This window comes from Nycticebus coucang, chromosome 7 (genome assembly GCF_027406575.1).
Source record: "Nycticebus coucang isolate mNycCou1 chromosome 7, mNycCou1.pri, whole genome shotgun sequence".
NCBI classification, from domain to species: Eukaryota; Metazoa; Chordata; class Mammalia; order Primates; family Lorisidae; genus Nycticebus; species Nycticebus coucang.
Genome location: NC_069786.1, coordinates 98,487,056 through 98,499,389, shown reverse-complemented (window position 1 = coordinate 98,499,389; position 12,334 = coordinate 98,487,056). Strand labels below are relative to the sequence as shown.

The 12,334-nt window shown below is 44.7% G+C and overlaps 1 protein-coding gene across 3 annotated transcripts in view; it reads right to left on the bottom strand.

The window, feature by feature from the left end:
- Positions 1-6,377, bottom strand: part of CASP10 (caspase 10) — a 45,795-nt gene extending 39,418 nt beyond the window's left edge. For all 3 annotated transcript variants that reach the window (XM_053596648.1, XM_053596646.1, XM_053596647.1), the window contains exons 1-2: positions 6,200-6,377; positions 2,338-2,691 (exon numbers count right to left, since the gene is read on the bottom strand). In XM_053596648.1, the coding sequence (XP_053452623.1) occupies positions 2,338-2,690 (353 nt within the window). In that variant the 5' untranslated portion in view covers position 2,691; positions 6,200-6,377. The remainder of the gene's footprint in view (positions 1-2,337; positions 2,692-6,199) is intronic.
- Between the last annotated feature and the right edge of the window lie 5,957 nt (positions 6,378-12,334).

Genomic DNA, 12,334 nt, shown 5'->3' with positions numbered 1-12,334 from the left:
AAAAAAAAAAAAAAAAACCCTGAATATTTCATTCACATATTAGACACCCCAGTATGCAGAGACCATCCCTCAGATGTTTACCCAGCAGAATGAAAATATGGATTTCCGGAATTCATCATTCCTTTCACTGACCAGGGACAGCTGGGTGCCAGTTCCAGGTCTAATAATCCCAACCACAAAACACCCTTCCAAGGCTCCTCCTTGTGAGGTTCTCTGATGTGAACAGAACATCAGTGGATGATTTAAAACACTGTCATTTGGAGTGTAACTCATGATAAGCCTGAAACCTAAATTTTACTTCTTTGGGTTTCTACTAAAAAATATAAAAATCAGGCGGCACTTGTGGCTCAAAGGAGTAGGGCGCCAGCCCCATATGCTGGAGGTGGCTGGTTCAAACCCAGCCCCGGCCAAAAAACTGCAAAAAAAAAGTAAAAATCAGGTATGGTGTGGTTACTATAATCCCAGCACTCTGGTAGGCTAAGGTGGGTGGATCTCCCGAGCTCAGGAGTTCAAGAACAGCCTGAGCTAGAGCAAAACCCTCTCTCTAAAAATAGCTGGGCGTTGTGCTGGCCACCTGTAGTCCCAGCTACTCAGGAGGCTGAGCCAAAAGTATTGCTTGAGCCCAAGAGTTTAAGGTTGCTATGAGCTATGATGCCATAGCACTGGACCCAGGGTGACAGACTGAGACTCTGTCTCAAAAAAATTAAAAAAGTATAAAAATCTATAACTAGATAAGGCATACATGATACCCCTCCGTACCCTAGGGAAAACATGTCCTTTTTCATTTTGCTTATTTAGCTGCAATATGCATTACTCTCTTCTGGGGAATCCCTGAACATGAGTAGACACACCAAGGATTCCCGGGAAAAAAGCTGCCTGCAAGTACAGAGGCTGGTGATCAGGAAAAGTGCGGACTTTGTCACATTGGGGTGGGCTTCAGTGCTAGTGCGAAGCAAAACAAAAAGAAGCCAACTCCAAGGGCGGCACCTGTGGTTCAGTTGGTAAGGCGCCAGCCCCATATACCGAGGGTGGCGGGTTCAAATCCGGCCCCGGCTGAACTGCAACCAAAAAATAGCTGGTGGGAGGGAGGGGGAAGGAGGGGGATTAATGGGATTACACCTGTGGTGCATCTTACAAGGGTATATGTGAATCCTAGTAAATGTGGAATGTAAAGGTCTTGGCAAAATAACTAAGAAAATGCTACAAAAGCTATGTTAACTAATGTGATGAAAATGTGTCAAACGATCTATGAACCAAGTATATGGTGCTCCACGATCATACTAATGTACACAGCTATGGTTTAATAAAAATAAAAAATAATAATAAAAAAAAAATAGCCGGGCGTTGTGGCAGGCGCCTGTAGTCCCAGCTACTCGGGAGGCTGAGGCAAGAGAATCGCTTAAGCCCAGGAGTTGGAGGTTGCTGTGAGCTGTGTGAGGCCACGGCACTCTACCGAGGGCCATAAAGTGAGACTCTGTCTCTACAAAAAAAAAAAAAAGAAGAAGCCAACTCCAGGCTTCTCCAGCGCTGGGTCCTGAAGCTTTGCTGACCTTCCAACTCTCATCTCATTAGCGTCTGAGGCTGAGAAATCTCCTGGTTTATGATCCAAGGAGGAAAATTAAGAAAAAGAACTTTTTTTTGAGACGGAGTCTCACTCTGTCGCCCTGGGGTTGAGTGCTATGGCATCACAGCTCACAGCGATCTCAAGCTCCTGTCTCACCCTCCTGCGTAGCTAGGACTATTGGTGCCAGTCACAACCCCTGCCTAGTTTTTTTATTTCTATTTTATTTTACATTGTTTTTAGTCTCTTTGTTTTTACTTTATTTTAGTTACTTTGTTTAGTTACTTTGTTTTTACTTTATTTTACTTAGTCTCACTATGTCGCCCTTGGTAGAGTGTCATGGCCTGATAGCTCACAGCAACCTCAAACTCTTGGGCTTAAGCAATTCTCTTGCCTCAGCTTCCCAAGTAGCTGGGACTACAGGCACTCACGGTAACACTCAACTATTTTTTTGTTGCAGTTGTCATTGTTGTTTAGCAGGCCTGGGCTGAGTTCAAACCCACCAACTTTGGTATATGTGGCCGGTGCTGTAAACACTGTGCTATGGGCACCAAGTCAATTTTTCTATTTTTAGTAGAGACGGGGTCTTGCTCTTGACAAGGCTGGTCTCAAACTCCTGAGCCCAAGCAATCCGCCCACCTTGGCCTCCCAGAGTACTGGGATTATAAGTGTGAGCCATTGCTCCTGGCCAAGAAAAAGATCTTAATTTCGGCTTCCTTTCAAAGCCCAATGGCCAGAAGGAACATGAGATGTCTTCATCACAGACCCATCCTCACCTAAACGGAGAGATCTTCCCTCGGGTGGGCAGCAGATTCATCACTTGCTCTTTGGTGTAGCTGAGGTGCTTCAGCAGTGATTTCCGCTGGATGATATAAAGGAGTTCCGCAAGGAAGAACGGGTCTTCCTCACTCAGTAGCTCTTGTGCTAAGAGTTGATCAAAGATATCCGAGGCTGAGCTGGAATTCTCTAACTTCTTGACAGAGACAATGTCTTGGCAAAGAAACTTCAGGTGCTCCACATCCTTGACCCCCAGGTTTGAATCAATAGTCAGAAGCCTCTCTCGAAAGTCCACTAAACAGTTTTTATCTGAACTAGAACCCAGACATTGACCTTGAGATGCCATGGCCATTCTGAAAGAGAAAGAGAGGTGGGGCAGGGCATTAGAGAGAGGACGCCTAGCACCCCGATTTCCCAGGCCCTCCTCCAACCCCAGCCTCCTCTATTCCAAGCATTAGACTTTCCTAGAAGTGCTAAAAAATAAAAACCACTGTGAGCCTTCTTTAGAAGCCAATAGTCCAGAAAACTCCATCCCAATGCTTGGAAGTTACCTTTTATTTATTTATTTTATTATTATCATTTATTTATTTATTTATTTTTGAGACAAAGTCTCCCTTTGTTGCCCTTGGTAGAGTGCCGTGGCATCGTAGCTCACAGCAACCTCAAACCCCTGGGGTCAAGTGATTCTCTTGCCTCAGCCTCCCGAGTAGCTGGGATTATAGGCACTGGCCACAACAGCCGCTATTTTTAGAGATGGGGTCTTGCTCTTGTTCAGGCTGGTCTAGAACTCCTGAGCTCAGGCACCTCGCCCGCCTCGGCCTCCCAGAGTGCTGTAATTACAGGTATGAGCCACTGTGCCTGGCCGGAAGTTACCTTTTAGAAGGTTTGGAGGAAGTTTTTATTAGAACTCTGATTTCTCCCAAATCCAAATGTAACCAGTGGGGATTAGTCAAGAGAGAGAGGAGGACATAGTACAATTTTTTCTCAGACCTGGAACCCTGATTGGAATTCTCAAACCCAAAATTCATGTCTACCAAATGGCAGAAATAGCAGTTGGATCTATTCTTTAAGTTAGAAAAACAAAGCATTCTGGGGACGTTAATCCTTCTGACTTATAACCCAAAGACAACAATGTTCTATAACAGTGAAAGAGAAGCTTAACACAACTAGCTCCATTTTGCTTCTGGCTGCCTGCAGTAATGTCCTTTAGGTTAAAATCTTCTGCTTAGCTCTGCACATAAACTAGAAGAAAGATGACAACTGTGTCTTTCCCAAAACTCACTCCCAGAAAGAAAAGAAAAGTATACACACAAGTAACAATGCTATGTTGTAAGATTTTTAGAGGCATCCTGACCTTCATCCTCCAAAGTTAACTGAACAAGAACAAAAAAGTTTTATAACCTTCTCAGACCGTTGCTAACACCCAGATGTCTGCAGTCCTTGTTTACCTCTTGCAATACACCCCACCTTCCCCTTCCCTTAAGACAAAAAGGAGTCTAAAGTTCATGCTAACTTAAGGTGGTTCTTTGTCTGACATCTTCTTGGTTTGCTGGCTTTCCTTATAAAAGTCACTTTCCTTAACCTTCTCTTCCAACTTACTAGCTATCCTAAAGCAGATGGTATGAGCTTGACCTCAATTTCAGTCCCATGAAGGATGTTTGTTACAGTCTTAAGACTGCTCCCCCCACACTAGAGCAGGCCTTTATCTCACAGCAGAGGAACCCCTAACCATAGACCCAGAAGGAAAGGCTGGTTTCAGATGAGAATTGCTCAAATCGGTGTAGGAAGTTACAAACCATGTTAAGTTAATGTTTCTACCTGACCATTTCATAAACTACAGTGTTCTCTACACCAAATTTCATTCTAATCAAAGGAGCAATGCATTGGTAAAATTTTCCTTATAATATTATTTATTTTATAAGAACTTGAGGTATACATTTATTATGCAGGACTTGGCTATTTTTAGAAACAGGAAAATACTTTCTAAAAGTATTTTAGTATTTTACATAAGAAAAATCAAAACCTCAATAACAAAGAATGGTTATATTGAGGTAGTATAACTATAGATATTACAGTCCAAGCATGGTGTCCCACATCTATAAACCCTGCACTTTGGGAGTCTGAGGCAAGCAGACTTGCTTGAGCCCAGGAATTTGAGGTTGTTACAGTGAACTCAGATTATGTTACTGCACTCTAGCCTGGGCAACAGAGCAGACTACTCTGTCTATGAATTAAAAGTTAAAAAAAAATTACTTAGGCTCAGCACCTATAGCTCAGTGGCCAGGGCACGGGCCACATATACTGGGGCTGGCGGTTTGAACTCGGCCCAGGCCTTCTAAAACAACAATGACAACTACAACAAAAAAACAGCCAGGCATTGTGGCGGGTGCTTGCAGTCCCAGACACTTGAGAGGCTGAGGCAAGGGAATCACTTAAGCCCAAGAGTTTGAGGTTGCTTTGAGTTGTGATGCCATGGCACTCTACCGAGGGTGACATAAAGAGATTCTGTCTCAAAAAAAAAATTGTTGGACAGTACCTGTGGCTCAGTGAGTAGGGCTCTGGCCCCATATACTGAGGGTGGCGGGTTTGAACCCAGCCCCGGCCAAAACTGCAACAACGACAAAAAAATAGCCAGGTATTGTGGCAGGCACCTATAGTACCAGCTACTTGCGAGGCTGACGCAAGAAAATCACCTAAGCCCAGGAGTTGGAGGTTGCTTTGAGTTGTGATGCCACGGCACTCTACCAAGGGCAATAAAGTGAGACTCTGTCTCTAAAAAAAAAAAAAAAAGGAAAAAATTTGTTTAAATAAATAAAGAAAATAAAAATACTAAAAAATATATAGATAATACAAATTTTCTTCTGGGCTCCCATCTGAGTTTCTCAAATTTTATACAATGAGCATATATTACTTTTGTTGTTAGACAAAAGAAACTTTTTTTTTTTTTTTTTTTTTTTTTGCAGTTTTCTCTTTGGCTGGAGCCTGGTTTGAACCCACCACCTCCAGTATATGGGGCCGGCTGGCACCCTACCCCTTTGAGCCACAGGGGCCGCCTGACAAAAGAAACTTTTTTTTTTTTTTTTGCAGTTTTCTCTTTGGCTGGAGCTGGGTTTGAACCCACCACCTCCAGTACATGGGGCCGGCCAGCACCCTACCCCTTTGAGCCACAGGGGCCGCCTGACAAAAGAAACTTTTTTTTTTTCCGCAGTTTTTTTGGCCAGGGCCAAGTTTGAACCCACATCTCTGGTATATGGGGCTGGCGTCCTAATCCTTTGTCTTCCCTGCTAATAGCCCCAAGATCAAATGAGTGATTCTTGGCCATATCTTTCTATTCTACTTGCCTTGTGGTTTCTTTTTTTTTTTTTTTTTGTAGAGACAGAGTCTCACTTTATGGCCCTCGGTAGAGTGCCGTGGCCTCACACAGCTCACAGCAACCTCCAACTCCTGGGCTTAAGAGATTCTCTTGCCTCAGCCTGCCGAGTAGCTGGGACTACAGGCGCCCGCCACAACGCCCGGCTATTTTTTTGGTTGCAGTTCGGCCAGGGCCGGGTTTGAACCCGCCACCCTCGGTATATGGGGCCGGTGCCTTACCGACTGAGCCACAGGCGCCGCCCGCCTTGTGGTTTCTTGAAGATTCTATCTTCCGGCTACAGGGAGTCTCTGTGGGCTAGCAAATTTCTGCTGGTAAAGGGCTATGTTGAAGTCTTCATGGTTTTTCATTAACTTTAGTTTTCTCTAGTATGGCAAAGAAATCCAGGCAGAAATAGTGCCATTGCTGACAGCAGTTTTCACCAGTTTCTGAGACAGAGCAAAGTAAAAGATCGGAGCACGGGAGAAGGAGTGGGAGTGTTACTTACATACCTTCAGATCAAGTTTCGCCAATCCTCTGGAGGTAAGTTGTTCCAAGGAAATGCTTGAAAACCAAGATTTATAGAAATTAGAATCCTTTTGCGCGGGAAGAAAACTCAACTTACTGGCCCTTTGGGGAACACTGAATCTTCGGGTCCGGACAGCTTGATGTTAATTTCCTGCTGACGTCACCGTCGCCTATCTGCCTTCTCCCCTCCTCTTTCTCACAGTAAAGATAACCCTGACAAACAGCGTCTCCTAAAGGCGAATTTACAACTTTCTTTTCTCACTGTAGAGCTCAGGATTTTCCCAGGTCAAGCCAAAGGCTCCCAGAAATGGGAAGGCTCTAAGTGCTCCAGGCTTTCCTTTGGGTCTCAGTTGACTTGGTAGGTCAAAAAGGGAAATTCTGACTCTGCGCCTGTGACTCAAGCGGCTAAGGCGCCAGCCACATACACCTGAGCTGGCAGGTTCGAATCTAGCCCGGCCGCCAAACAACAATGACGGCTGCAACCAAAAAACTCCTGGGCTCAAGCGATTCTCCTGCGTCCGCCTCCCAAGTAGCTGGGATTACAGGCGTTTGCGCAGGAGGCGGACGCAGGAGAATCGCTTGAGCCCAGGAGTTGGAGGTTGCTGTGAGGGCGACACAGTAAGACTCTGTCTCAAAGAAAAAAAAAGGGGGGTTGGGAGTGAGTGGGAATTCTACTTTCCTAACCCTTTCTTTTCCCTAACTCACTTCACCTTTCAAAGAAAACCAAAAAGCTCATGAAACAGTAGTCGGTCATCTTAACACTTTCTTCAATTCATGTATGTGCATACAAATAAACATTTTTAAAGATAAATAAAGTGACAGGTTGGGCATGGTGGCTCATACCTGTGATCCTAGCACTCTGGGAGGCAAGGTGGGTGAATAAAAATAGCCGCTTCTAAAAATAGTCTGGTTTTGTGGCGGGCATCTGTAGTCCCAGCTACTGTGGGGGCTGAGGCAAGAGAATCACTTGAGCCCAAGAGTTTGAGGTTGCTGTGAGCTATGATGTCACCGCACTCTACCAAGGCCGACAAAATGAGTTTTTTTCCTGTCTCAAAAAAAAAAGATAAAGTGGGGATGGCTAGTAAGCCCATACAGAGATATTTGCAAGGAGCTCAACCAGGTAATGGTAGACAAAACTGACAGTGTCTGCTCCCATAGCACATCCAATCCCGCAGCAGAGAGAGAGAGAGACCTTGAACACATTAGTTCTGATAATAAAAACACGAAATACTTAAATTGCCACTACCATGTACCAGGCACACGGTATTTACAAATATTTACTCATTTCATCATCCCAACAACCCTCTAAGATAAATACTATTATTATGGCCCCTGCTATAAAATGTGAAAATGAAAGCACAGAAAGATCAAGTAATTTGCCCAAGGTCACGCATTGAGCCAGTGGTAGAGCCAAGATTTAAACTAGTAAGTTTGGCTCTAAGTCACTACCTTATAATTAAGCTAACTCAGATGTACAGAACTCTGGGAAGAGGTACAGAGTCTTAGATGTTTCATCTCTGGGGAGAAAAGCAAAATTTATGATACTTCAATTAGCAAATGTATTAAAGTGCCTTCTCCATACCCCTAGGCATGACCCAGAGAACTTCTGTGTTTAAGAAAGACAAGCCTGGGGCGGCGCCTGGGGCTCAGTGGGTAGGGCGCTGGCCCCACACACCAAGGGTGGCAGGTTCAAACTCAGCCCCCGCCAGCTAAAACAGCAGTGGCAACTGCAACCAAAAAATAGCCAGGTGTTGTGGCAGGTGCCTGTGGTCCCAGCTGCTTGGGAGGCTGAAGCAAGAGAATTGCTTAAGCCTAGGAGTTGGAGGTTGCTATGAGCTGTAATGCCACTGCACTCTACCAAGGGCGACAACTTGAGACTCTGTCTCAAAAAAAAAAAAAAGAAAGAAAGAAAAGAAAGACAAGCTCTAGACCTTATTGCACAACATGAATGTACTTAAAAGCCACTGAATTGTACGCCAAACATAGTTAAAATGGCCTGGGCCTCGGGAGGCTGAGGCAAGAGAATCGCGTAAGCCCAAGAGTTAGAGCTGTGAGCCATGTGACGCCATGGCACTCTACCAGAGGGCGGTACAGTGAGACTCTGTCTCTACAAAAAAAAAAAGAGAGAAAAAAAAAAAAATGGCCGGGGCCAGTGGCATGTGGCTATAGTCCCAGCTACTCAGGTGACTGAGGCAGAAGGATCACTTGAACCCAAGACTTCTGGGTTATAGTGTCTTTTGCCAATTAGGTGTCCACACTAAGTTCCACATCAATATGATGACCTCCTAGGAGGGGGACCAGCAGGTTGACCAAGGAGGGGTGAACCAGCTTAAGTCAAAGACCGAAATCAAAGCTTCTGTGCCTGTGAATAGCTACTGGTCTCTAAAAAGGAAAAACAGGGGCAACACCTGTGACTCAGTGAGTAGGGTGCCGGCCCCATATACCGAAGGTGGCGGGTTCAAACCTGGCCCCAGACAAACTGCAACAAAAACAAACAAATAAAAAAAATCTGGGCGTTGTGGCAGGCACCTGTAGTTCCAGTTACTTGCTGAGGCAAGGGAATCGCCTAAGCCTAAGAGCTGGAGGTTGCTGTGAGCTGTGACACTATGGCACTCTACCAAGAGTGGCAAAGTGAGACTCTGTCTCTAAAAAACATAAATAAAAATAAAAAGGAAAACAAGAAGATAAAAATGGCATATCTCATTAATATGTGTGTACATATGTATATATATATATTTTTTTTTTTTTTGAGACACAGTCTCATTTGTTGCCCTCAGTAGAGTGCCCTGGCGTCACAGCTCACAGCAACCTCAAACTCTTGGGTTCAAGCCATTCTTTCTGAGGTTAAGAGGGCTACAGCTGCTACAACCCATAGATAGTGTGGCTATCCCTTGGCCACAGTGTCAATTTCTTTTTCTTTCTTTTGTTTTTTTTTTTTTTTTTTTTTTCAGTTTTTGGCTGGGGCTGGGTTTGAACCTGCTACCTCTGGTATATGAGGCCAGCGCTGTACTCCTTGAGCCACAGGAGCTGCCTGGCTCAAGCCTTTCTTTTGTCTCAGCCTTGCAAGTAGCTGGGACTACAGATGATCACCAAAACACTCGGTTATTTTTAAAGATGGGGGGGGGTCTCACTCTTGCTCAGGCTGGTCTCAAACCTGTGAGCTCAGACAATCCACCCGCCTCAGCCTCCCAGAATGCTAGGATTACAGGCAAGAGCCACCTCACCCGGTCATATTATGTATATTTTATTACATTTTTTAAAGATGAATCTCACTTGTTCCCTAGGCTAGAGTCCCATGGCCTTGGCCTAGCTCACAGCAACCTTAAACTTCTGGATTCGAGTGATCCTCCTGCCTCTGCCTCCTGAGTAGCTGAGACTACAGGCACCCACTATGATGCCCAGCTAATTTTTCTATTTTTAGTAGAGATAAGAGAAGATACCCAGGAAGGGTGAGGTCTAGGAGAACAGAGGTCTTCTCAAAGAGACCCCAAGAATACACTTTCGAGGTCCTCCCCATGGTGACTCAGCTATTAGGAATTTGTGAACTTAACTTTCTGGGACCTGGAAATTTCTGTTTCTATGAAATCCTGTAGTTCTATGAGGGCTGGAGCAGCTTCTCCAGCCTGATTCAAACTCACCATTGAGAAAGGTACCTGTGGGGTGGAACTTTTTGACTGGAGATAAAAAGGGAAAGACCAAACCAGTCAGAGAGTGGGGCCATTTTGAGATTTTTAGATTTGCCATAGCTCCACTGGCTGAATAAAGCCTTTTTCCTTTTAAATACAGTGTTTGAGTGTTCGTTCTCTCCATTGGGCCTCATCTTCCCATGACAGAGACAGGGTCTCACTCTTACTCAGGCTCCTCTTGAACTCTGGAGCTCAAATTATCCTCCCACGTTGGCCTCCCAGAGTGCTAAGATTATAGGTGTGAGCCACCTTGCCCAGCCATTTTATTACAATTTTAAAAATGATAATAAAGAGGGGCGGTGCCTATGGCTCAGTCGGTAAGGCGCCGGCCCCATATACCAAAGGTGGCGGGTTCAAACCCGGCCCCGGCTGAACTGCAACCAAAAAATAGCTGGGCGTTGTGGTGGGTGCCTATAGTCCCAGCTACTCGGGAGGCTGAAGCAAGAGAATCGCTTAAGCCCAGGAGTTGGAGGTTTCTGTGAGCTGTGTGATGCCATGGCACTCTACCAAGGGCCATAAAGTGAGACTCTGTCTCTACAAAAAAAAAAAAAAAAATGATAATAAAGACAAGCCCTAAGTCTTGGTCTTTTATTAAATTGTTCTTACAAATACTTCATTCCTTGGGTCATTTATGGAGGCAATTTGGTGAAACTACCACTCTCTCCAAACCTATTCATAAAGTACATTAAATCTTACAACTTTGATTCAATAAATATTTAGCAAGTATTTTCTATGTGAAAAGCACTGATTTGGGCACAATTAGAAAGCAAAAGTGATTCAAACACAATGTCCGCCTTCTGTAAGGATGACCAGTCTTTGTAGTGAAATAATAGAGAAATTATTAACTCATAGTTTTCTTTAGTAAGGACTAAAATCCATTTCTCTCTCTGCCTGCTTTCTTTTTCCACCTCCGAGTTCCCTTTTCTTTCTTGTTTTTTTTGTAGAGACAGAGTCTCACTTTATGGCCCTCGGTAGAGTGCCGTGGCATCACACAGCTCACAGCAACCTCCAACTCCTGGGCTTAAGCGATTCTCTTGCCTCAGCCTCCCGAGTAGCTGGGACTACAGGCGCCCACCACAAGGCCCGGCTATTTTTGGTTGCAGTTCAGCTGGGGCCGGGTTTGAACCTGCCACCCTCGGTATATGGGGCCAGCGCCCTACTGACTGAGCCACAAGCGCCGCCCCCGAGTTCCCTTTTCACAAACCACTGTGGAGCCCAGCAGATCAAAAGGAAGAGTTAATTCTTCTTCCCCTTTATCTTTTAGAAGTTGTTCCTTTATCTTCAAGTGGTTCCTGAGTGTCCCAGAGAAACAGTGGGATATGAACATCGGGCCTCAGGGTTGGAAACACCTGGAAAAATGTCTGACTTCAGCTTGACCAGAGAAAAACTGGATACAGCATTCACATTCACATAATACCTTGTGAATTCGGCTGCAGTTACCTTCTCTGTCCCCTCTTTTTTTTTTTTTTTTTTTATTAAATCATAACTGTATACAATGATATGATTATGGGGCATCATACACTCACTTCATCTGTCCCCTCTTAAGTCCAGGTACCCACTTGACCTCCAGACAGGCATTTTTGTTTGTTTGTTTGTTTGAGATAGGGGCTCACTCTGTCATGCTGGGTAAAGTACTGTGGTGCCATAGCTCACAGCAACCTCAAACTCTTAGGCTCAAGCGGTCCTTCTGTCTCAGCCTCCCAAGTAGCTGGGACTACAGGCGCCTGCCATGATGCCTGCTATTTTTAGTAGAGACAGAGTCTTGCTCTAGCTCAGGCTGGTCTGGAACTCTTGAGTTCAGGTGACAAACCTGCATCTGCCTCCCAGAGTGCTAGGATTATGGGCAGAGAAGGCATTCTTTATTTTTTCTTTGGGATGCCACACCATCTCCTTCTATCTTTTTTTTCTCTCTTTACCTCTCTCACTCCCACTCTAAGAAAAAATAAACCTACACTTTTGTTTCCTAATCGTGGCCTAGAGAAATTCTTTGCTCATCCCATGTGGAACACCTACTGAGCTTTTCGCCCTAACATCTTTCATAATAAATAAGACTACAAGTACTACCCTTTCCAGACCCTTATTCTCTAATGAATTCTCATAATAACACTCAGCCTTAATTGGCATTGTTACCTGCAATCAACAAATGAGGATAGCCGGGTGTTGTGGCGGGCATCTGTAGTCCCAGCTACTTGGGAGGCTGAGGCAAGAGAATTGCTTAAGCCCAGGAGTTGGAGGTTGCTGTGAGCTGTGTGATGCCATGGCACTCTACCTAGGGCCATAAAGTGAAACTCTGTCTCTACAAAAAAAAAAAAAAAAATGAGGAAATCCAGGTTCAAAGAGGCAAAATATCTTTCCACCATCCCAAAGCTAGGAAGAGGTGGGAATTCAGGACTCAAATTCAAATCTCACTGCCTCCAAATTCCATGCCTTGAA